Below are 25,430 nucleotides of genomic sequence, written 5' to 3'. Positions count from 1 at the left end.
CAACAGAAATCCGATGCAACCAGTAGCCTATATACCACGCACGGGGGCCCCTTAAATAGTGTGGCGGTGACAACTGTATGAAAAGTCAAGCAACAGCATGTACTGCAGTTATGAAGGGTTTCAAGAGGACTAGATAGCAAGAGCAGTTTCAACAGAGATCCACGATCAATGTGGTGAAAAACATATAAGGCGTAATTTATAATCCATCTATTGCACGGCTTTCCGATTTCCCCAGAATGTTTTTCTCAGCTGAATTGTGCTCGACCCAAACAGAAGCAACACACACAAACGAAGCTGGGCAGGCAGCACTGGTGTAAAAGTAGACTATGATGTGCTTTTGGCTACATGGACTGCCCTAGCTAGCTAGCTAGCTAGCCACTGTTCTCTCTGGGATGAGGTATTGCAATAAAAGGGTTTTAGGAAATAACATGCCTACCAGTCCAAACCACTCTTTTTTTTCCAGTTCCTTGCAGTGTCTTTTTAAATAGCCGCATGACTGCTGTAGTTGGTTTCGCTCATGATACTGGCAGTGGGTCAGTGGCCCGGGCATTAAGTTACATGTTTAGTTTTTCTTTCACAGCAGGCGGTGGCAGACCTTCGCACAAGGAGAATGTGATAAGAGACCCCCTCCGTGGAGTGGCAGCAGTAATAATCCTCGCTAGATCTCTTAGCGCTTTTAAAGTCTGTTGTCTGTTCCTGACTCCAAGGCAAGTGTCATTATCTCCCTTCCTCGTTACTGGAGTTCTTTGTACAGATGGCACTTCTCCTGATCACTGGGAATGGTTTGTTTAATGTGGCTGCAGTGGCTCTGCAGGTTCTCAAAGAGCAGATGGCACTTACAGATCAGCCTGAGATAATGGCAGTTATTCTTCAGCCCAATATGCAAGATCAGTCTCTGTTATCTGAAAGTGAATGGGAGATGATCACTGGAACGGAAAGTCAATTCTTGATGTTATCCACCTGCAGTGGCAGGTGGATTCTTAAGAGTCGATTACAGTACTTCATCAGCTTGTACAGGTTTTTAGTTTGATTGGTTAACCATTGTCAAACCATGTATCTAACAGTGCATGACTGGAGTCACCTTAATGTATTTCTACCCTGCAAAAGCTATATGAAACTGATGAGATTATTTAAGCCAGTGTAATGGAGGTGGTTTTTTGAGTTTAAAATGCTTTACGTGGTTTATTTCAGGTGGTGCTTTTCAAGTCACTTTTTGTTGCTCCTGCTCCCTGCTCCCTGCTCTCTCCTCTCTCCTTCCTGCTCCCTGCTCCCTGCTCCCCCAACCTACTCCCCACTCTCTCCTCCCTGCTCCCCCCTCCTTGCTCCCCCTCCCTGCTCACCGCTCTCTCTTCTCTCCTCCCTGCTCACCACTCCCAGCTCTCCCTCCCCGCTCTCTCCTCTCTCCTCTCTCCTCCCTGCTCCCCCCTCCCTGCTCCCCCCTCCCTGCTCCCCCTCCCTGCTCACCGCTCTCTCCTCTCTCCTCCCTGCTCACCACTCCCAGCTCTCCCTCCCCGCTCTCTCCTCCCTGCTCCCCGCTCCCTCTCCCCGCTCCCCGCTCCCTCTCCCCGCTCCCCGCTCTCTCCTCTCTCCTCTCTCCTCCCCGCTCCCAGCTCTCCCTCCCCGCTCTCTCCTCCCTGCTCCCCGCTCCCTCTCCCCGCTCCCCGCTCTCTCCTCTCTCCTCTCTCCTCCCCGCTCCCTGCTCTCTCCTCCCTGCTCCCCGCTCCCTCTCCCCGCTCCCCGCTCTCTCCTCTCTCCTCTCTCCTCCCCGCTCCCTGCTCTCTCCTCCCTGCTCCCCGCTCTCTCCTCTCTCCTCCCTGCTCCCCGCTCCCTCTCCCTGCTCCCCGCTCTCTCCTCTCTCCTCCCTGCTCCCCGCTCCCTCTCCCTGCTCCCCGCTCCCCGCTCCCCGCTCTCTCCTCTCTCCTCTCTCCTCCCCGCTCCCTCTCCCTGCTCCCCGCTCCCCGCTCCCCGCTCTCTCCTCTCTCCTCTCTCCTCCCCGCTCCCCGCTCCCCGCTCCCCGTTCCCCGCTCTCTCCTCTCTCCTCTCTCCTCTCTCCTCCCTGCTCCCCGCTCCCTCTCCCCGCTCCCCGCTCTCTCCTTTCTCCTCCCCGCTCCCCGCTCCCCACTCCCCGCTCTCTCCTCTTTCCTCCCCTCCCCGCTCTCTCCACTCAGCCCCGGCCTGATCTCCTGCTTCTCCTGCTGTGTGAGAATGAGTTCCAGAAGGCCTGCAGCATCGTTAAAACATGTTTACAATTTCCATCCAATTTGTAACTCATTGTCACACGCTGCACTCCACAGGGGATCTCCTCGGATAGTACCCGATTCCTGCTTGCAGTTTTTTTATTTTATTTATTTTGTCCTTTTTTATCTTCAGATAACACTTTTCTCATTGCCTTCAAAGCTCTGAGAGGAGTTGGTACAAGTGGACAGAACCGGGTTTCGCGCCTCAGTCTTGTCTCCCTGGGCACTGAACAGGACCCACGGCAAGAGCTACTGAGACTAGTTGGGTTTGTCCATTACCAGATCCCACCTCGGACTCTGATTACTGGGTAAACTGGTAGCGTCTGCCCTTAACTACTGGGGTGGGAGCTCATGCATTTGGTAAATAAGCTGGTAAAGGAGTGTGAACCATTAAATAGATTTCCTCTCACTAAAGTCAAATAAAACATTCTGTGAAAAAGCAGTACTGTTTAGAGCATTCAAATTTGACCCCACTGTTTCATGAACATAAAACTATATCTGTAATCCTTCAAAATGTTAAAACAAACCTTCTTTAATACCTCTAAGGTCTTAAGTGTACAATTTGAACCGAGCCGGAGGAAATGGATCTAACAGTTGAAGCACACAAATGCAAGATAGAGTTGTGTATTCACCAAGGCTTTATCAAGACGATAAATGGTGTATTGTTTAAATAGCAAACTTTAGACACAGACACACACACACACAGGAGCACAAAAAAAGTCTGAATAGAATCTTAGTGAATGCAGAACTGTGTGTGTTACCAGAGGAAATACAGGGAAATACCTGCCCAGGACAAACAGGGAGGTGTGCACACAACGATAACAGAGAAAAGAGAAGGGTTATAATGAGTTCAAGGTGTAGCAAGGGCGAGCAGCACTCACTAGAGAACGAAGGAAGGAGAAAGAGAAGGAGCCAGACAGGGAGAGAGAAAGAGAGGAGAAGCAGGGAGGAGAAAGAGAGGAGAAGGAGGGGGAGAGAGATAAGAGAAAGAGAGGGAGAGTGTGTGTGAGAGAGAGGGGGAGAAGGAGGGAGAGAGTGTGTGTGTGTTAGAGGCAGGGAGAGAGAGGAGAAGGAGGGAGAGCAGAGAAAGAGAGGAACGAAGGGAGAGATTGAGAATGCGTGTGAGAGAGAGAGAGAGAGAGAGAGAGAGAGAGAGAGAGAGAGAGATGTTGGTATGATTTACTTTCTGAGCTGCTGTGGAAAGGCTACTTCCCCAGCAAAGTCATACACAATGAAATCCTGCTATTAAAGTCATACACAATGAAATGAGGGAGCAACAAAATATGACCTTAATAGGGAAGTGGTCTGTCCTTATTACGGAAGGCAGCAACCATTGATTAAGGATTGATGCGTGACCAGCAATAGCGGTAGATGTAGCTCCTTGGCAGTCGCCGGCTAGCATGCAAACAGGAGCAGTCTGTCAAACATTGCTTTCAACCTAGACGTCCAGCGTGAGATGAACTGTAGTAGTCTGGCACTGACTGCACTGTAGTGACGTCTATTGAGAATGGTGTAGCTTCGATTTGAACAAGGTTTTTAGCAGCTTCAGAGGGAAACTTGCAAGAAGTAATCACAGTATACGTTCACCAGCCGCTTTTCTAGTTTTGATCAATTTTAATTATGGCGCTGTTAAAACGGTTTTAAACTACCAGATAATCAAACAAACATCAACTATGATAAGGATGTAATGCTGTTGAATAAGCACTCGCTTATCTAGCTTCTTGATGTTTAGTGCTAGTATTTAAGAGGATAGCTGACCCATAATTCTAATATAAAATGATCTGTTTTCATGAAGGTCCAGAAGAATACGAATAGAAGGAATCGACTGTAATAGGATTGCGGTTGTGATAAAGTCCTTATTTGGAATTGGAGGAAACCTTCATAAGGGATTTTCTGTTGCCTGGTGATTATACGCCCTCTAGTGGCGTCTGTGTGGTATGAGCAGTAGTTGTAAACAGCCGTTTTTTTTTACACAGTGTAATATACACTCAAATACCGTCGAACGGTTAAAACGCAGTGTAAGCATGGAATAGTGTAGTAATGTGTCACGAGGTGAAAACCCCTCACATATAAACAGTGTTTATTGTTGTGGTTTATTCATGTAAATAACGTGTTTATTTCGTACCAGCACTTGTTTTCTCACTTCCATATTCCACGGTTTAAATGCGCAGAATTGTTCCACCACGTTCATATCATTACAGCATCATCTTTATTTTCAGATCTTAGTGTGTTTACTTGGATTTAGGAATGTTTGATAGTGTTATTTCTTGTTGTTTAAATGTGTATATTAACTGAACCCAGGAAAGGGTTAACTGTCAGCCTTAGATTCTTAACAGGCTCTTCATTTCCATGTGCAGAATGTCAGCAAGGCGCGATGCTGATTGGTCAGCTCCCAGCTGACATTTCCGTTGACTCTGAGCACCTGACACCTGTCACTGTATCTGAGAGGAGCTTGAGGGAGGGAGAAGCAGCTGGCTGGCTGGCAGGGAGTGCTGATACAAGCCTTGTTGAGGTTTTTTGTGTGCAGAAAGCAGTCACTGTTTTATCATTTGTAAACTAAAGGTGCGCTGATTGGGTCAGCCCTACGTCCAGTTGGCGTGTCATCCAGTGTGCCGTGAAGGACTCACCCCCTTACATCCTCTACAGACATGACTAAATGTACCTTGCCACTGTAAGCTGTTCCAATGAGGCAGCGGTATGTGACTGCACTGGACTGCTAAATCCCTCATGCTATAGCGATCGGATTGCTACTCTTCTCAGTGCAGCCCGGCTCTCTGCAGGAACCCCACATTTCATCAGAGCTGTCTGGTTCCATCTGCTGGACACCTCCCGCCACAGACCCTTTAGTGGTTTCCCAGACCCCTGAACAATGCCACTGGCGTCACAGATGGCTTTGCCTCCAGTCTTGCTGGCTGCTTCCTGTAGAAGCAGTTTCCATTCTGTGCTCCAGGTTGGCTGCTTTCTTCTTGCATCATTGCATGCATTTTCAAATTCTTTTTTCTCTCTCTTCGGACAGGCACAGTTTGCCTGGCTTCATTTCTCCTTATTTAGTCAGCAAATAATGTATATCAATTGATTTATAGGTGGACCACCTGAAATGTCACGAATGCTAAAACCCTGAGTTTCTACAGTCAGGCTGTTTGTTCCACTCCTGCTGTTGCCTGAAGCAATGGCTAGCGGGTTTTCTTTCTGTAAAGATAAACGGTCCTCTCCGGGTCTCCTGGGACCCTGAGACGCTATCTGCACATGTATCTGCTGCGCAGAGACAGATATGGTTATTTAGTGAGCATAATGCCTGATAAGACGTCGCCTCTCTGTCTGTGTGCTAGTCTCCAAAGCCACTGCAAGTTGTGGAGGTCGGAGCCAGACTAATGACCTGTTAAATCTACCCATAGAGACATGCAGCAGTGTGCCGGGAGGGAGTGAGGGAGAGAGAGAGGGAGAGGGGGGCATCTTGGAGTTCAACCCTCTGGTTTATCCGTCTAGACTGAGATACGTCCTGTTGATTGGATCTGGAGCATATGGTAGCCAAAGGAATGGCTGGAATCCATGTAACAAGATTGCCCGTTTTCAAAGCTGTCAGTCCCAGGAGGAGGTCAGACTTGAGACGGGAGTCTGCTGTTCCCTGGAAAATGACTTGAAAAAAGCTAATAATCTGAAATATGTCTTATGAAAGCCCTGGATACCCAATGGAGTTCAATTATAAAATCTGCAGTGTTGACTGGCAGTCCAGTGTTTCAGTAGGAATGGTGCTGTTAGCACAGGAGGTTTTTAGCTGTGTGTTTTATTAGGAATATTATGGCATTCTTTTTTAAATAAATATGCTACTACTACTACTACTACTACTGTTACTACTGTTTGCATAGCCCTGTCTTTCTGTCTATTTTGTGTTCTACTATGTCTGACTGTGTTTTTTTCTCCCTCCCATTACTGTATGACTGTGCTGTTTGGCAGGCCCTGACAGCTTCTCATCTCTGTCAATGAGGAAAGCAGGCTTGTGCCTAGGGGAGACATCCAGGCTCCCAGCTCATCCCACAAGTGCTCTGCACCGCACTGTACTAAAACAACAACAAATACAATAACATCACCCTTTTTATAGCGTCTTTCAATCCCACAGCAAAGGGATTTGCAAACCGTCATTTTACGGTATTTCCGTTGTTAATAAGACACCCAAGCAGGTCTGGGAAGCAGCTGTCAGTCCTACCTCTCTGAGGGTGCACTCTAGTTAAGACGCACAAAACAAGCCCAGGTTAGGCAACGATTAAGGGAGAAGCCTGACCCCTAGTGGGAGGTGTAGGGAGAGCACAGCTCCGACAGGAATGTGACTGGGAGACAGTGGAGCGGTGCCAGGTGATAGGTGAGTATGCCGAGCTCATCTGTTCTCTCAAAAATATAAAGACTCTATTAGTAAATAAGTCTGTTTGGATTGGAATAATGAGTGCGAGTGTGAGTGTAAAGAGAGGATGAATAAATCAATGTGAAGGGAAATAGAGTAATACGGGCTAACCAAGCATTAGACTAGCCATTTGAATCGAGCCTGTGCACGTCTCTGCAGGTCCATTTCTATTCACTTTAGAGCTTGGAGCACCGGTACCATAGCAGGGAGGCTTATAAAATGCAATCATTGGCTAAGTGTGTCATTTTGATGGAAGACGGATTGGATCGAGCTTGTTTTGCCAAGGGAGACTCCGCGTGAACATTTCCAGACGGCTCTGCAGTCGGGGGGGATTACACTGCGCTACTCTGTTCAAACTGTTTACGCATACCAGAAAGCACTGAGTGCCTCTTTGTCGCGAACTGTTTACATGAACTTATTTTGGGAAAATTCCACAAGACTGGACAGGATTTTTTTTTTTTCCATAAATCATTGAATCTGCAGCTTTGTGTAATGATAACTTCTGTCAGTCATGTATTCTTTGGGACGACGTTTTAATGGCATGTAAATAAAATACGCTGAGGGTGGGGGTGGGACGGGGGGACTCTAAAACCTGCGGACCAACATGGAGGTCGGGGGGGGGGGAGGTATTTAGCGTGGCATCTCCAGAGATATTTAAAAGAATTCAAAACAGAAGCACATCCCAATAACAAGTTGTAGACTGGGATCTGAATATGGTCCTAAAGCCCAGCAGTGTCAAATAAAACACATGGGGAGACTGCAGTTTATTATGCCAGGGGTTGTAAAACACTGGCAAAGAATATTTAGTCAGCAGTTGTTTGGGAAGCTAGCCAGGAACTTTAAATTGGGACTGGCAGAAAACATTATCTGTGGTGCTGGTGAAGAGGGATTCAGGGCCACGAGCGGATACACTGACAGCAGCTCATTTGCATTTTAAACGTTGCTGTTGTGTATGAGAATGAGAGTTATTGGCGATAGATCTTGTATTAATGCATGCTATTCTAACTGACCCGGCAGAGAGCTCCATATCCCTTTATCAGCTCTGCTCTCTGGCACAGGAACGCTCTGGTTATCTGGTATCGGCGCAGGTCAAAGGTCAGCCCTGACCAGCGTGGGTGTCCACTCAGGTGGGATTGACCCCAGACAGAAAGGAGCCAACTGGGCCAACGGAAAACCTGCAGGGCCAGCTCATTACTGTCCTCTGAGGAACAGAGAATAAGGATTGTACACCTTTTGAAATGGTGTTTACCTGTGAATCTGGGCATTTGCAGGTCTGTCTAGAGGGTTACTTTTTTGTGTATTTCTTTTTTTGTTTGAATTTCAGAAACTATGCCACTGTGTTAATATATTGACATGCTTGCCCTGTACTGAATTGTTTTTGTTGACGGCACTACACCGTTACACCGTTACACCGTGCCAGGCAGAGCCACCTGCTTTGACGTGCTGTATTGCTAGCCTGTTACTGTCATTTCATTTCATGTATTTTGGCTCGTAATTTCCAATCTCTGCAAAGCTATCGCAGTAAAGTATTGCACAGTAAAAAAAAAACAAATAAAGCATTTTTTTCTACGTCTTCTAATGACTTTAACGGTGCCTCGGAATCCAATTTACTGCTCCAGTTTCTGGAAATGTTTGAAACATTTCTTAACATGAAAAGGATTTATAGTTAATAAAATTATCCAGGGCTGGGGTACTGTAATTGCATTATTAATATATATATATATATATATATATATATATATATATATATATATATATATATATATATATATATATATAATACGTTTAGTCTGCGCTACGAATTTCATTTATAAATTCCACCCAGCAGACGTCTCTGTTTATAATATCTATTCTGAACGGTGGTCACTGAGCAGCGGGGTGATTCAGCGGCTCCTAGAAAGATATTTCTGGCAGGAGAGAGACAGCGGCTCTGCTCAGCGAGGAGCAAAGAGTCGAGCAGAGCGTCTTTCCAGCTGACACCGTCGTGGAGGCTGACTTCAGCGTCGCACCCGACAAAATGGAATAATTGCTGAAATATTTAATTATCACACAAAACATTTAGAAATGGACATGGTTTCACAGGTATGAAGTTTGTGTAAGTAAAAAAATAAAATAAAAAAAAAACACACAGTGCAAAGCCACTGGAGGGCAGTGTTGCCATAAGACAGAAATGGGTAGGTAACGTCTAAAAATTAAACTCGCTTCGTTTTCGGGGGGAAAAAGAAAATCTGATTGCACCTGTGCCCCCTTAATTGCAGACACTGTGAATGACCTCACTGATTCAGGCCTGTGTCCATGATGAAACTATAAGACACTAAGACAAGCAGACAAAGGGTTCTTTGCAATGCACTGAAGAAGGCACGGGCTAACATGCATGTCTACTTAAAGTTTTACCTTCTCTTTACATTCGGATCAGGGGTTTTGAAATGATGAATGACTTGATTGCCTGTGATGGTCATGTGAAAAGTTTGAGACTAGGTTTATTTTTTTGCCTGCACAGTTGTTAGAATCCTCAGATCGCTGTATGTCCTGTTTGCTGTGTCCCATGTCTTTTTCTCACTGGTTACCTAGTCGCTCAGAGAAAGCTCTTTGAGGAAATGTACAAGCTTGTGGCTTTGGGGAATTGTTGATTCAGCGTCGTGCAGCTTCGCTACAGTACGATCACACCACAGAGAGCTATGATGTGTGAGCTGAGGGCTTGTGGGGAACCGTGTGATTCCTGTGGAGCGCTGTGTGTTTCTGTTGGCTGCTGCTGGAGCTGCTGAGACCACAGCAATCATAATATCAGTGGAGTGGAACAGCTAATTTTCCGGACTGTAACTCATTACTGCATTATTGTTCAAACAGGCTTGGACATACACTGTTTACTGTGAAAATGCTGCTGTATGGTTTCACATACCATGCACCTGTGCCCCAGTACAAGCTTTGCAAGGTTTGTGAATCTTACAATGTAGCTGGGCGTCCTGCAGTCCCTCTTACCAGCCACTAGAGGGAGGTCTTCACTTTAGGTGGTTTCCCAGCGCTTTGGAAAGCAGCAATACTTACAGATACAGAGCACACCATACCTTCAAACACTCGACCTCTGTTTATTGCTAAAGTAGTACTATTATTTTGAATACTGGAGATCAGAAGTGGTGTTTATATTGTTCTGCAAGTACCAAACGGTTCCCCTTCGTATGTATAACAGATGTGCTAGAAGTGACACTGCGGTGTGCAATTCACACACGTGTGTGATGGCAAAGCCCCAGGACCCTAGAGCTGCAACTGGTATATGCGATTTATTATTCATACACGAGTAACCCGGCACTGTTTGTTTCCTAGTCATTACCAGCCTTTATTTAGTCCATTGTCAGTTTCAGTTGATGAAGAGAACACTGTCAAGTGACTGCGGAACTTTGATGATTGTGATGTCACTGTTCTGAATGGACTTTGCAGTGGAATGGAATTCCAAGAGCTGTCTCAGGTAGGATTTATGAAAGCAGATGATCAGCCGTGCTGATACGGAGATTGCAGCACGGTAAAAACTGACAGTGTCAGGAACGGGGTTTCTCTGTCCTGTGTTGTGGAATGCAAAAGGTGACACGTGCGCTCTGATAGTCTATAAATGCTTGCGCTGAGGGGGCTGTTTAAGAGGGGACTGGTGTTACAACACCAGAGGTATTTAGATACAGCATTGTGTAAAACCATCCACCCCAGTCCAGCTCTGTTCTGTTCTCTTCAGACACGAGTCTCCAGTAAAACATGCACCGGTAAATAGGTGAATCAACAGACATCATGTTTTATTCATTCATTTTCATGCAAAAGATTTCAATTCATATCTAGTTTAATCACCAGCGGATCTGGAGCAGATAATCTGAAATACAAGAAATAGTTGCTATGAAATGATTCAGCATTACCAACAAAAATGAATAGCAAGTTACTTGCTCATAAATGTGCTCAAGCGTTTAATATATAACAGCATTAAAATAGTATATAAAACACAGCATGCTTGAGGTGCTTCCCTTGATGCACCTTCACATCTCCGATTCTGCTTACATAAGCACTGTCTAAGGATTGCTTTTTATAACAGCATTACAGGCTTGTTGCAAAGAAGGCTGCACTGTTTCACAGCAGTTGGCATTTTTAAAAGGTAATTGAGCATGAAAGCTGCTTTTATTGCATGAGCAGGTCCTCCTTCCCAGATCATCTCCCTCAGCACTGTCTGATCCTGAAAAAGAAGAAATAAAAACATGGTGAAGAGGAGCTGTCTGGGGAAATGTGCAGCGTAGCAAAGTAACTGGCCCTGCACTGTTAGTAGTCACCTCTTTTTTAAAGGGGGAGTTTACTTAGTGCCTAGTGCCACTTGGTGGCTGGATATTGTAATTGCACCTTTTTAAAAGGCAACTTTACACCCATGTTACATATACAAGAATGTATTATTAATAATTAACAGGTTAGAAAAGTTAAAAAAAGAGTGTGCACTTCTCCACGAGAGAAACTTGAACTTGTTTCAACTAAACACAGCAGCTGAAACAGTTTTAAAGGTTGTCTTGGGAAAGATTGCACTGTCGTTGATGAAGTGGTTTAACGAGGCTGGTGAGGAGGTGAGAGGTGCATGGCTCTTTGTGACGGCCGTGCTCTGTGTGAATGCTCCTACCTCTCTCTACACAGGGTGCACCAGGTTCCTGTTACAGTGAGGGAAGCAGTGGGGGTTCAGCCAGTGCTCCAGGAACGTCTCCTCAGACCTCTGCTCCAGCCTCTGATGGTGCAGCAAGTACTCCTGTGGGCAAAGGAACGGAAATATTTTTAAAGAGCTAGTATATACAGAGATGTTCCTTAGCAAAGATTCAGAATGACTTGAGAACATCTAATCAATAGATAAGGGTTATGGTTAAGAGTTTTTAATGAAACTTAAAACCTGCAATGCCATTGTTAAAAAAAGTAAAAGGTAGCCGAATATATCCTTTAAAAGAACCAACGAAGAACATTTGAAAAAAGTTCCCTCTCTGTCCTCTGGGGTAAACGCACTTCAGCATGCAGGAGGGGGGGGGGGGGGGGGGGGGTCGCATCCAGTGAATTACAGTACAATGGTGCAGTGATTAATGACAGGCAAGCTATAACAGTGCAGATGAAAAATCCAAATTCAGTCTTGAATAGAAAGACGAAAAACAGTATATAGTTTTTATAAAAACTATTCAAAATATTACCAGGTGGGAGAGAACTGTTTCTCAAATAAAACCTCAATCTCCATTATACCTTTATCACCCGACCCGACTGACAGACAGACTCTGTTTCAGTTCATTCTCTTTCATTCACTCAATAAAATCCTCTGGGCTATTGACTGTATTCCCTGAAACATATCACACATGAGGGTTTGTGGCATTTAAGAATACATCTGTACTGTTGCACAGTGCCTAGTGTTATTAATAATATCATTTCTAATGATTAGTGCTTTGCAGTCAGTTGTACATTAAGAAATGGAGACGTTTTAAAATGTGTACTTTACCATGCTTTACATGCACAGAGATTTCCACATGAAGTGCATTGTAACTATGCATAATAACATTGTAGTTATGTGTAAGTGCACCTGTATTTACTTAGTAACAACTATGTAAATACACTGTAATTAGAGACACAATGTAAAGTGTTACAGTTTTTCCAAAGTGCCTACGTACATGAATCTAGCATTCAATTCAAATCTAACCGCTGGTTGTAATAAGAAACAGCAGGCAGATTACCCTCATTGGTTCATCTGGGTGGCCAGCTTTCCTGGGTCTGTCCTGGCGCTTGCTTCTAAGCAGTTGTTTTGCTTTTTGTTCCTCCAGAATGGGCGAAGCATCTGGGCACAAGAGGAGAACGTTTCACTGCAGGCTACGGCACAGTCCCACTAATATCATTTTATTTTCCCATAGACTAATAGCAGAAGCACTGTTATGCCTTGTTTTTCAATCCACCAACAAAGTGCCCATTCATATCTCCCTGCTCCCTGGGGATCTTGGGTTTGTGAGGATATGATTGGAAGACGGCAAGGCTGCTGAGTGGATTTGAAATGAAACTGCATGTGTCAGCACACCTCAAACCAGGGGCAACGTGGCACATAAGCATCAGGATTCATTGGGTCCAGACCCTCGGTAAATATTTGTGTTAACGATATGAGATTTCTCCTAAGAGTCATTCATTTCAGACGCAGAGTTACATAATGCAAGACAGAGACGTTGCTGTTGGTTTATGTCTTTAGATTGTTATGAGTAAAATGGATTTCTGATTGTTATTGTGCCTGTATCGCTAAAGACAAGACATTGAATGAGAAAATTCTGATAGAATACCATGTTTAAATACACTTTAGGTGACTAACACAGCACAAGACTAATCCTGTCAACCAAAAACAAACAACAATAAATTTAAAATCAAACTTAATGCACATCTAGTTTTTTTTATTTTTATTTGAAATAATAACATGTTTTGTTTTTTATTATTCCTTTTGGAAGAAAGAGGTGCACACTTTTCTTTGGAGGTTCAGGATGTTGTAAGATTTGATGTCCTTGAATTTTCTTTTTTTATTCCACCCTGCTTGTGATCTGTATCACTGTTTACCTATCAGTGACCACACTGTAATTAATACAGACAACGCAGGGAACTCTCATGAATGGAAACCACAATAGAAATGACTGCTTCTTCTCTTCACACGAGGAACATAACAGAAACTTACAGTGATACAAACTCCCATCACAGTGACATTAACCACAGCCTTACTCCCTGAATACAAACATCACACAATGCAGGAGGACCGCTCTTCTGCTGTTTTAGAACTGCTCTTTGATACCTGCATGAATTCTTCCCTGCAGAGTGTTTTAAAATCTATTATAAATGTGACAGACATGATTATCCCAACAGAAGAACAGTCCACCGCACACTGGAACCTTACCTGTAAAGATGCTCAGCAGGACCAAACACAGACAAAACAGCACCACCTTCTTCATCTCAGATCCGTCCTGTTCCCTCAGCCAGCTGCCCCAAAATGAACAACAAGCCTGGGGGGACGAGGAAGGGGCACTTGAAGCTCCTACGTCAGCAGGAGACCAGTCTGACACATGACTGAATACATCTGCTTCAAGGATCTCTCCCTTACACTGTTCACTGCACTAAGGGATGTATTCATACAAGCTGCAATTGTGTGTGCATGTGTGTGTGTTTGTGTTTGCAGTGTGCTACATTTTATGGAAAGGTTCAAATATTTTAGCAACTGGCCTGTGTATGAAATACTTACACATTGGGTGTTAAGGTGCACCCTTTACCAGATGTTGTTTTTCATAATACAGTACATAGGTATATAAGACTAACTAAACAGTATAGTGTTACACAATGTCCATCCCACACAAACTATCTGATAACAAGAAATGTCACGTGACTATAGCACATCGTCTGCTAAAACTATATACACTTTGTAAAACGTTTGGCAAATGAACGTGTTTCAGATCCCGGCCCTCTTGTGGGGCTGTGATTTTTTTACTGTGTGCGTGGGAAACATTTCCAAACTGCGCTTTCTTGCCTGGCGGTGTTTGGTTGATAGAGCCACCGCAGCGGGTTGCTTGCTTTCGGCCGCTCTCTCTTGCATTGGCTCCAGAACTCAGCAATATTTTCACCACAAACACTGACGTTATTATTTCCGTTTCCGTCATGACAGTGGAGCAGTGGGAGGATGCTGTATGTAAGAGTACAGTAGCTTGGCGCTTAGACATTGTTTTACGTGTGAGACTATTAAAATAAATCGGTAACAGTGTAACATATTTTATTCAGGGCATCGTGTTGCCTAGCTCAGAACACATACGCAATGTTATACAATGTCGCATTCATCATGCCTAGCAGTACATTTTGAACTGGATTGTCAGCATGTATGGATATTATTTATGATAGGACACAAGTGCGTTTAGAAACCGGACGGGCGGCTTGTGTTTTCGTGCAATGTCTAATGCTAAATTGAGATCATGCGGAAGGTAGATTATACAGAGATTATACATAAAATACCCGGAGCAGCCCGACCGAACAGGACGCATTAATAACCGGCGCATTGGTTCTACGGTCGTCAGTTATCAAGTCATTTTGGCGAGTAGGACGGAGGCAGCGGGCGAGGAAGTTGCATCTGCTAGTAGCATGTCGGACGAGTGGAATTTATTCGCTTGGACAGTGTTTGCGGTGATCCTGCCAGTGGTGATAACGCTGTGGTGCAGCGTGCAGAGGTCCAAGCGAAAAATGGTCATCAAGGACATTCTGAGAAAAAGTAAGAAGCACGGCTGGCGCTACAGGGACCTGTTCAGCAAGCCCACCTGCTGCTGCGTGTGCTCGCAGCACATTCTCCAGGGCGCCTTCTGTCACTGCTGCGGGGTGTGCGTGGACGAGGCCTGCCTGCAGAAGGCAGACACGAGCCTGGCATGCAAGGAGGTCATGAGCGCCGCTCAGCGGGACGGCTCGCTGCCCCATCAGTGGGTCCGGGGGAACGTGCCCCTGTGTGCTTACTGCGCGGTTTGCAAACAGCAGTGTGGCTCTCAGCCGAAACTCTGCGATTTCAGGTAATAATAATAATAATAATAATAATAATAATAATAATAATCATCATCATCAAGTGCAGTTGTACTAAAACGAAACATGATTATAACACACGTTTCTTTTTATTGCAATAATTATAATAATAATAATAAACAATAATGTGCAGTTGTACAGCAGTAAAAGAAAACGGGATTATAGTACTTTTTTAAAAGTACGATAATAATAATAATAATAATAATAATAATAATAATAATAATAATAATAATAATAACAACGTGCATCACACGTTCATTCTGTGCATTTGTATTACTTGCGCAGCCTTGCTAGTTTAGTTGGTCGTGCATTCTGTGCGAATAGGATGTCATTGTCTGTTCCAGAGTGCTGCTCTGTATGGACTGGGCTGCGCTTGTGATACACTCGCTTTGAAAGTACATTTAGTCGCTGCTGGGTTTAATCTAAGCCGGGACGAGGCTAGAGTCTCATTATCACAGGTGCAAGCAAATCAACACAGCCCTGCAATAAAGAGCACTACATCTACATCTTGAGAACCCCTCATGAGATTGTCATGAAACTTTGGCAAGGGTCTTTTCTGATGAAAGAGGCGCCAGTTTTGATGAATCCTCGAATGGGCATGAATTATGACATCAGGGATGGAAATCAGACTCCCATTGCATAGCCGCTTCACCCATTCCAGGTTTTAATGCAAGCTTGATTTGTCACAGTTTACAGGTAACAAGCTCAGCTGTGTCGTATTAAACTCGGTAAAACCAGGAATGGATCAAACTGCTATGCAGTGGGAGTCTTATTTCCATCCCTGTATTACCTAATGTTACTTCAGTTCTGTGAAACTGGCTGTGAGTTTGTTAAGCAGTGTCTTGGGGCAAAAGCAGTTTTAAGAAAGGGCCGTCTGATTCTAATGCTGAACCCCTTTGTGTTTCCCTCTGGTGTTCCTTCCAGGTGTATTTGGTGCCAGAGTACCGTCCATGATGACTGCAAGCCCAGCCTGTCAGACAGTGGGAAGTGTGATTTGGGTGAATTCAGGAACCTGATCATCCCTCCTCACTACCTGCACAGCATAAACCAGCGGAGCAGGGGCCCCAGCGATGACTACGGGACGGTAACTCGCGCCCCCTTGTCCTTTACAGCGTGGTGTTTGTGTGGGTGATCCCAGCTGTTGAGAAGGAACTGGGCACTGCGGTGTCTAGAGGATTGCGTGGTTAAGAGACTTACAGAACGATACCTCCAGCTCACATGCTGTATTCCACATAGCTTGTAATCCTATTAAATGTGTAGCTGCTGTACTATTGATCCCACACTGGAGCCTGTGGTGCAGTATCAGGACAGTGTTCATCGTGGCTTTGGTGTTTTCTGTGTGCTGTCCCTTATGAAAGTTTACCAGGGTATATTTGCACAGTCATTTTTCAGTTTTCCCATGGTTATGCATTTCCCATAGATCCACATGGTTTGCCTTGTTTTTAACATGCTTTCCCATGCTTTTGTGGGACACTTTTACAAAGATCCCCAGCAAGCTAGGAGTTTGGGCTGCTAGGAGTTTGGGCTGCTCTCAATAGAGCCATTGCTGATAGCCACTTCATGGTTTTGAATAGACTCAGCGGTTGAGTTAAATAGGGTTCAGAATGCTCCGTGGGTGGCAAAAATCTCAGCTTGCAAATACTGGTGCAGAAACCACAATGCCTGCTCCCCCCCCCCCCCCCTCCCCCCCCTCGTTATCTGAGTTTCCGCTTCTGTTAATCATTCACTGAGTGAAGCTGCTTTCAGGTCATTCCAGGGATTACAATCATTTCACTATGCAAATGCAACCCGGAAAGCAGGACTGGTGATGCATGTTATGCTCCAGAGATGGAGATCCTGGGATGTGGTGTAGGTAGAGAATCGTATCAGCATGGTAAGGGATGTAGGATATATATATATATATATATATATATATATATACAGGGATCTAGTCACTCTACAGTATAATTAGTCTGCACAGTATTTAAAACCATTGCAGGATTTACTATGTGCTTTATTAGCCAGTGTACAAGCTCAGGTGTATCTTATTAAACTCTTAGCAACACCTGGAATGGATCAAACCGCTATGCTTCCATCCCTGGATAACAATGTGTGGATAGCACCCTGATCTTAGTTTGTTCCATTGCTCCTGCATTGAAATGTTGTCTTCTGTTTTTTTTTTTCCAATGGCAGCTAGCCTCGATGTGCGGCCCCAACTGGACTCCAGTAATAGTGTTGGCCAATACCCGGAGCGGAAACAACATGGGAGAGGAGCTGCTGGGGGAGTTTAAAAGTCTTCTGAATCCAGTGCAGGTCAGCACTCCTCTACTGTGTCTGCCTGATCAGCAGATCACCTCGTCTTTCTGTCTGTAGTGTGTGTGTGTGCGAGACCACATTAACCATACCGTTAAATACATTCTAGCAGCACTTAACATGCTCAGTAATCGATGGTGTTAAATAATTGCACTGCTTCTTGGAGAAGGGGGGCTGCAGTAGCAGTCACCGCCCTATGAGTTTCCACTATAAGAAACTATACAGCTCAGCTGGGCCAGATTCTGGGGAGGTGTTTCTTCTGCTGTGTCTGTAATTGATGAGACCTAAAACCCACGTGCTGGAGAAAAGGGTTCCAGGGCAGAACTGTGAAACTCGTGGCCCACCTGGTCTGAAGCTAGTGTAAGACGCAGTTTTGATTGAACTTGCTTTTCTGCATGTGGACCCATCTCTCTGTTCTCAGTGTCCTCCAGCGTGGTGCAGTTCTGAAGATCGATGATCTGTTCTTTTCCCCGCTAGGTGTTTGACCTGTCTGAGCTGCCCCCGATCAAAGCCCTGCAGCTGTGCACCGTCCTGCCCGCTGGCTCGGTGCGGGTGCTGGTGTGCGGGGGTGACGGCACGGTGGGCTGGGTGCTGGATGCCGTGGACGAGATGAAGATAAAGGTAGGAGGAGGAGGAGAGGGGTGCTGCTCCACATTCACACTGACGGAGGTGTGCAGTTATGAAACGAATAACGAAATGAGCTGTGATGTGTGGGAATGCAGCATGGCCTAATGACGTGTGCAAGGGGAAAAAGATCAGCTGCTGTCAATTCAAAAAAATGATTACTTAAGAATAAATATATAAACTAACAAATAAGATTTAAACAGATGCTCTGAAAATGTCATCACATGTATGTCTTTCCATAACACTGGAAAACACTAGCTTAACGGTGTTGACATGTCCTACTGGACTGAATGGAAGTTACCTGGAGGCAGTGAAAACGTGGTTCTGTTTAAAGACAGACGAGTCAGAACAGGCTCTACACTGCTTTGCTAACAGACCGAGCAAGCCTGTTCTAATAGCATGCCAGTTCGTAGCAGCAGGGAAGCAGAGCACTCCACTTGCTGTTTCTCAGCCACTCCTCTGATTGTCTTCCCCAGGGGCAGGAGCAGTACGTGCCCCACGTGACAATCTTACCCCTGGGAACCGGAAATGACCTCTCCAACTCCCTGGGCTGGGGAGCCGGGTATGCTGGGGAAATTCCAGTGGAGCAGGTCCTGAGGAACATCATGGAAGCCGAGGCAGTCAAACTGGACCGGTAACTGAGCTTGTCTCTCAAGGCTTACTTTATTTCATATACATGTTTCTAATATTGAATTTCTTACTGCGTAATAACCTAGTATGTGTGTTTTCTTTATTTATTATTATTATTATTATTATTATTATTATTATTATTATTATTATTATTATTATTATTATTGTTGTTTTGAGATTTTTAAAGGAATGGCACAATTCTCTGCAGGTGGAAGGTTCAGGTTACAAACAAAGGATACAGCTTTCGAAAAACAAAGGTAAGACATAGAGAAGGAGAAATATTTCAAAATATACAGTGCAATTGATTTAAGCTGTTCTGGGTATCCTGAAGCAGCTCTGAACTATTACTGACAGACATTATTAAGTGTAAATGTATTTGCTTTAATGCTGGTGATGTATGTTCTGCATTTTAATAACTATAAAAACGTGTAGAATATGTAAAACTTGAAGAACGTGTATACAATTCTTTGACGTGCGTTTCGACTGGAAGTCTTTCTCAGTGTCTTCGACTGCGTGTGTCTGTTTCCAGTAGAATGAGTCCGGCTGTGTCGTCCGCAGGTTCTGACGATGAATAACTACTTCTCTGTGGGCCCAGACGCTCTCATGGCTCTGAATTTCCATGCACACCGAGAGAAGACCCCCTCGCTGTTCTCAAGCAGGATCCTCAACAAGGTGAGGAGCTGAGCAGTGCACTAGAGAAAGGGCCTCCCTGCTGGAGCAGATCCAGGCACAGGTTGAACCGCAAGGCTGGTCAAAAGCAGTGCATTAGTAAAACAAATGTTCAGTGTAGCAGATCATCCACACATGCAATATGAAATGTGGAAGAGTTTGGAGAAGATGGGTGAAAGTTTGGTGCCATGTTTAATTCCCCCCTGCCCTCGTTGAAAAGGTGGTTTAAGGACAAAAGTCAGTCAATACATATAAATGTAGAGGGCTAGCCTATAGCCGTTATGCTCTTACACAGTGGTGGACAGTGGTAACCTGTGCAAGTCTGCCCCCTGCAGGTGTACACTGTTTAATATAGCCAGCTGCAATTCTCAATTTGTCCATCTTCCAGAGAGGGATCGCAGTGCTGTGTAGAAGTGGGTGGGCTCTAGTGACACAGCTAGTTAATAGTGTAAGAACTGATGCTTTTCATGCCAAATCAATCCAATAAGCATGCATTGTAAAAAACAATATTTGTTGTATCTCTTTGCATCAACACTACATACAATATAATGTTTCCTGTTGTTCTCCAGAGATGGAAATAAGACTCCTATTGCACAGCGGTTTCATCCATTTCAGGTTTTACTACTATGAGCTTGATTAGCCACAGTGTATAGGTAACAAGCTCACGAGTGTCTTATTAACTCATAGTAAAACCAGGAATGGAGCGGGAGTCTTATTTCCGTCCCTTTTCTCCCAGTCGTATAACGAGGGCTCTTTTCTTTATAGGCTGTGTACTTTTTCTACGGGACCAAAGATTGTTTAGTTCAAGAATGCAAAGACTTGGACAAGTTCATTGAGGTAAGGCAGCCTCTCTCTGATCTGCTGCTCTCCTTTGAAATGTGTTAGGAGCAGTGTTGTATCCTATCATGAAGGTTACCATTCAAACAAAGCAGTTATACTTTTAATTGGTGAAACAGGTAATATAATGTCAGATCGCTTCGTGTCAGATCGCTTGTATCAGATGGAAATGATGGTCACATTAAGATTAGCCTCACTCTGGTTATTTTTCTTCAGGTGTTCATTATGAATAGTGTAGTACAAGCTGTCACTCATGATTAGAGCAGATAGAAGCCACTCTGGCCTATCGTGGGGTAGATGGTAGATATCAACTTGCCCCACACTGGCCCTGATATGATATTCACTATATAATATACAGTACATCACATGGTGTTGTTTCAGTAAATGCTCTCGCTGTCAGATAGGTGTAGAATGAATGCTGAACCTCACTCCCTGTTTGAATGTCTCTACAGCTTGAACTGGATGGGGAGAGAGTGGAGCTCCCGAATCTGGAGGGGATCATCGTGCTCAATATCGGGTACTGGGGTGGAGGCTGCCGTCTGTGGGAAGGAATGGGGGATGAGACGTACCCACCCTCCAGGTAGAGAGAGAGAGAGAGAGAGAGAGAGAGAGAGAGAGAGAGAGAGACAGACAAGTACCCACCCTCCAGAGAGAGAGAGATGTACCCACCCTCCAGCTAGAGAGAGAGAGACAGACAGAGAGATAGAGACGTACCCACCTTCCAGGTATAGAGAGAGAGAGACGTACCCACCCTCCAGAGAGAGAGAGAGAGAGAGAGAGACGTACCCACCCTCCAGGTAGAGAGAGAGAGAGAGAGAGAGAGAGAGAGAGAGAGAGAGAGAGAGACAAGTACCCACCCTCCAGAGAGAGAGAGACGTACCCACCCTCCACGTAGAGAGAGAGAGAGACATACCCACCCTCCAGGGACGAGAGAGCATGAGAGAGACGTACCCACCCTCCAGCTAGAGAGAGACAGACAGACAGACAGAGAGATAGAGACGTACCCACCTTCCAGGTATAGAGAGAGAGAGACTTACCCACCCTCCAGGTAGAGAGAGAGAGAGACGTACCCACCCTCCAGGTAGAGAGAGAGAGACGTACCCACCCTCCAGGTAGAGAGAGAGAGAGACGTACCCACCCTCCAGGTAGAGAGAGAGACGTACCCACCCTCCAGGTAGAGAGAGAGAGACACAAACGCATTGTTTCATTGTTGAGGGGGAGTAAGTGTTGTCCGGTTGTCTTCTCGCAGGCTCGACGATGGTTTACTGGAAGTTGTCGGAGTGTTTGGATCTTTCCACTGTGCCCAGATTCAGGTGAAGCTGGCTAACCCTGTGCGGATAGGGCAGGCACACACAGTCCGGGTGGGTATACTGTGATTCCACTGCAGAGAACTGAACAGGGGGTTGTTTTAAAATGTTTCCCTCTGGTGGCTTTGATTACAATGAAATATATTCAATATGAAATGATATAAACTGTAGAGCCTCAAATTACTTTTAACCCTTCCATGCATGACGACCTCATAGGGGGACAGATTGAAAAAACTCTCTTCTAGTCTTTATATGGGGACATATGGAAGACGCAAATACATGATAGCCTCATATAAGGCGGATGCCATTTCTTCCCCCATATAAAGCAATGGTAATGTTTTTATTATATTTATTAACCCTTTCATGCACGAAAGGGTTAACTTGTACAGGGAAGTGACTCCCACATTTAAATATTTAACAAGAAGACCTATGCAGCCAACGGATCATTCTCCAAACAGAGTATCAGTGGTCTGTATTGTTGTGTCTTTGTTGCGTGCAGCTGATCCTGAAAAGCGGCAAGATGCCGATGCAGGTGGACGGGGAGCCCTGGGCACAGGGGCCGTGCACCATCACCATCACACACAAAACCAGGGCGCTGATGCTGTACCCTACCGGGGAGCAGACCGACGATGAAGAGGACGATTCCTCCAGCGCCTCCGAGCCAGAGCTGAGAGACCAGGAGGACTAGCGCCGCCCCGGCCATCGCTGTGCAACGGGCTTATATAGACAGCTGGGTTACTGGAGTGTGTGATAGAGCAGGAACACATGTCCACACATTGCAGTGATCTGACCAGGCTTTCACACGCATGCTACTCCCAGATCATTCGTTTTATATGCAGTGTTCGTTCTGCTACGTTGAGAAGCACGGCAGTGACAGCAAAGCGATTGTGTTTTTAATTATACATTTTATTCCAGTATTGAAACTCCTTCATTGCTTTCCAGGGCTTGGATTCCAGCTAGCAGTCAAGCTGGCCTTTTGACAAGCAGTGATAAATATGTGGCCCTGTAATATAAAGTAGGTCTCGGTTACCTCAAACGATAACCATTTTGTCGAGCTAGCAGTTCCCTGACTGGGGCATATGGTGTTTTTGATTTTATGGTCAGCTGCATAGTTAAAATATCAGTTGCAATGCCCCTTTGATCAGAAATCCCAGTCTTACTTTGAACTTTTTAATTGAACTGTTTAATTGAAATTTACAATTGTCCAATTTTGTGTAGGCAAGTACAAATAATAATGATGAGAATAAAAATCACGAAAAACATCAATATTATAATACTATAGAACTTAAAGCCTTCACAAGCGAGACAAGGACCGAATCGGGAAATACAATTTAGTCTGTGGTTGTATTAAAAGAACAGTAGCTTTTCCACACAGACAGACACTTCATGAAGTGTTTGCTAGGGCAGTACTGCTACGCTGCTGAACTGGAGTTACTTTTATTTATTTCAGCACACTGGCTGTTTCTTTTCCTAGCTCTGACAAGTGTGTCAGCTTTGCTGTCGTTCATCGTTCCACCGTGATAGGACAGTAGGTATAATCTACACAGACAATACATCCAGTATTGTTCTGGTGTTAATACCGGTGCAGTGTTTACTTGGCTTGTGAATGTCATGGGATTTTCTGATTGAGAGATGCTCTGTATGAGAGGGCAGTGACTCCCTGACTGCCTGGCTCTGGAAACACATGCCGCTTCTCCGATGCAAATATAAAACCGTGACGTGCTTGTTTATTAAGCTTCGTTATTTGTGCTGCGTACTGTGTTTGTGTTAAGGACACAGAATACACTCTGAGGAGGTCGTTTATCGTGGTACTTTAACATAGATTTGAAGATTACCCTATTAACAGGCACTAGGACATAGTGTAGCACGGCTGCTCCTCCGGTAATAATGTGAAAACATTCCCGTGTGAAACAACGCGGACCAAAGTGCAGTAAATTGTATTGAGCAGAAGCAATGTAACTTCAGTAAAGACATTACTACAAGTAGGGACATCTTACCTGCGTTTTTATTGCAATACCTGTAGACGTGTAAGTAAACTAGACGGCAGCTTTTCAAGGGGTAAAGTAACGCGCTTCAGTGTTCCTTTATTAAGCGTGTCTATGTGGTGTATTGTGTACTGTTTATAAGGAGTGGTCTGTTCAGCTGTTTCCTGGATTGTGTTTCTCAGTGTGCTCCTAGATTGCACTACACGCTGCTACCAGTAGATGGCACCCCAGCCAGGTCACATTGGGGGCGCTGGAAAGAGGCCTGATGCAGTCTTGTGATTGATCTTAGTTTTTGCTTTCGTTTCTCTGTTGTGCTTGTAAATGTTTACCTGGGTTTGAACTTGCACTTTAACTGCCCAGTCCATTTAAAAAAAAATATTTTTATGATAGTTTGTGTCCATTATTAATTGTACGAGGCAAGCTTTTACATTGCAGTATCCTCTGTTATGTACAGATCATTTTAAATGAATTGAAAAAGAACAAAAATAGCTTTTAACCTTATTTACATTGAACAAGATGTTTCCATTTGAGACTAAACATGCTATTTCTTAAAACTCAAATTGTGTATATACATTAGAGAGGGATTTATATTCTAGGATGGTAATGGTAATAGTTATTTATTGTATATGCATAATATTTATTTCCAAAGTGCCTAATTTTAAAATGAATGCAAATTCATTTTCAAATGAGGCACTTTGGAACCTCTTGTATGAACATTCTGTTCGGAAGTCATGATGCTCCAGAACTTTTGAAAGAACTTCTTTATTTACCAGCAGCTTATTTACAATTTTTTTTTAATCAGTTGTTCCCATTTTGATGTACCTTTTTAGAGTTTGCTGCTTTTGGTACACAGGAGTTTTACAATTGTATTGTTGACCTCTGTCTGTTTGCGTGTCTCCTTGTTCAAAACTAGTGTAGCTTATTATTTGTGTAAGTGTAAAAGCTGAGGCGAGTGTGTTTTGGTTTACTGGCTGATTGTCAGTAGACGCTATCGTAACGACAGGAGCAAACCCCCTCTTCAAACACACACACACTCACGAGTCTCTGCTTGTTCCTAGACTGCTTGTTGTTACATAATGCAAAGAAAGCTTATTTATAATGCGTTTTTGCACTGTGTTCTTTTGTTTACCGTTTTACAAAATGAGTCAAAGCAGGACGTTTTGTATTTAAATTTTAGAAGTGTTGTTTAGTTTTGTCTGTATGCACTGAAGTCCAATCGGCACACGTGTGCTTGTGCACGTTCTGTGAATTTGTTGGCACTGATGCTTGGATCGCTTGCAGTATTTGTTTTCATGGTGGAGCTTGCTGGTATGTGCATTTCCCAGCGGACCTGGGATCCGTTGTAATCAAATACAGCAGCGGTGTTTGCTGAAGTTCCAGTTCCAATGATAGTCTTCGATTACAATTAGTCACAATACTGCTGCAGTAATTACAATTCTAATTATGCTAATTCGTTATAATTATACTAATTACCAGTTATACTACAGTACTAAGTAGCATAAACAGCTACACACGTTAACATGTTTACTCTCATTATAAATAACCAGCCATAATCGCAGGTACAAGTACACAAACATACTGTAGAACGTATTTTTTCAAACAAACGGGGTCACTAAAAGTGGTTGAAAGTACGAGGATAACGATCGCTCAATGTAAAACACATGAACTGTGAATGATTTACAGCTACAACTTCAGTTATGTAAGTGTGTCAAGGTTCACTGGTCCACAAATAAATAAGAAACATTTTCCTAATTCTGACTGCACAAAGAAAGACTGTGGCTTACGGTATAACATTGTTTTGTTTTGTGACTCAAAGCTGTAATAAAACGAGACCTTTTGACCAAATTGGGTGCGTTCTCTGACTCTTACTGTGCTTTTTTTCTGTTTGTTTGTTGGG

General features: G+C 44.3%; 2 protein-coding genes across 2 annotated transcripts; one reads left to right on the top strand and one right to left on the bottom strand.

Annotated features, from left to right (window-relative positions):
- Nucleotides 1-10,553: 10,553 nt before the first annotated feature.
- LOC117424099 (uncharacterized protein C17orf67 homolog) lies at nucleotides 10,554-13,682 on the bottom strand. The gene is made up of 4 exons (XM_034040182.3): nucleotides 13,538-13,682; nucleotides 12,351-12,451; nucleotides 11,270-11,392; nucleotides 10,554-10,840 (listed from the first exon to the last, which is right to left on the bottom strand). The coding sequence occupies exons 1-3, from the start codon at nucleotides 13,590-13,592 to the stop codon at nucleotides 11,276-11,278; spliced, it is 273 nt and encodes a 90-aa protein (XP_033896073.2). The 5' UTR covers nucleotides 13,593-13,682; the 3' UTR covers nucleotides 10,554-10,840; nucleotides 11,270-11,275.
- A 412-nt stretch (nucleotides 13,683-14,094) lies between these two features.
- On the top strand, nucleotides 14,095-25,378 carry LOC117424562 (diacylglycerol kinase epsilon). The gene is made up of 11 exons (XM_034041004.3): nucleotides 14,095-15,179; nucleotides 16,114-16,273; nucleotides 17,362-17,481; nucleotides 17,959-18,102; nucleotides 18,582-18,739; nucleotides 18,944-18,992; nucleotides 19,294-19,407; nucleotides 20,170-20,241; nucleotides 20,694-20,821; nucleotides 21,491-21,602; nucleotides 22,048-25,378. Exons 1-11 carry the CDS (start codon nucleotides 14,764-14,766, stop codon nucleotides 22,234-22,236), a joined length of 1,662 nt encoding a protein of 553 aa, XP_033896895.1. The 5' UTR covers nucleotides 14,095-14,763; the 3' UTR covers nucleotides 22,237-25,378.
- Nucleotides 25,379-25,430: the final 52 nt, after the last annotated feature.

This window comes from Acipenser ruthenus, chromosome 19 (assembly GCF_902713425.1).
Source record: "Acipenser ruthenus chromosome 19, fAciRut3.2 maternal haplotype, whole genome shotgun sequence".
Classification (NCBI taxonomy): Eukaryota; Metazoa; Chordata; class Actinopteri; order Acipenseriformes; family Acipenseridae; genus Acipenser; species Acipenser ruthenus.
Note: the sequence above shows the minus strand (reverse complement) of the source record. Positions and strands in the feature narration are given on the sequence as shown.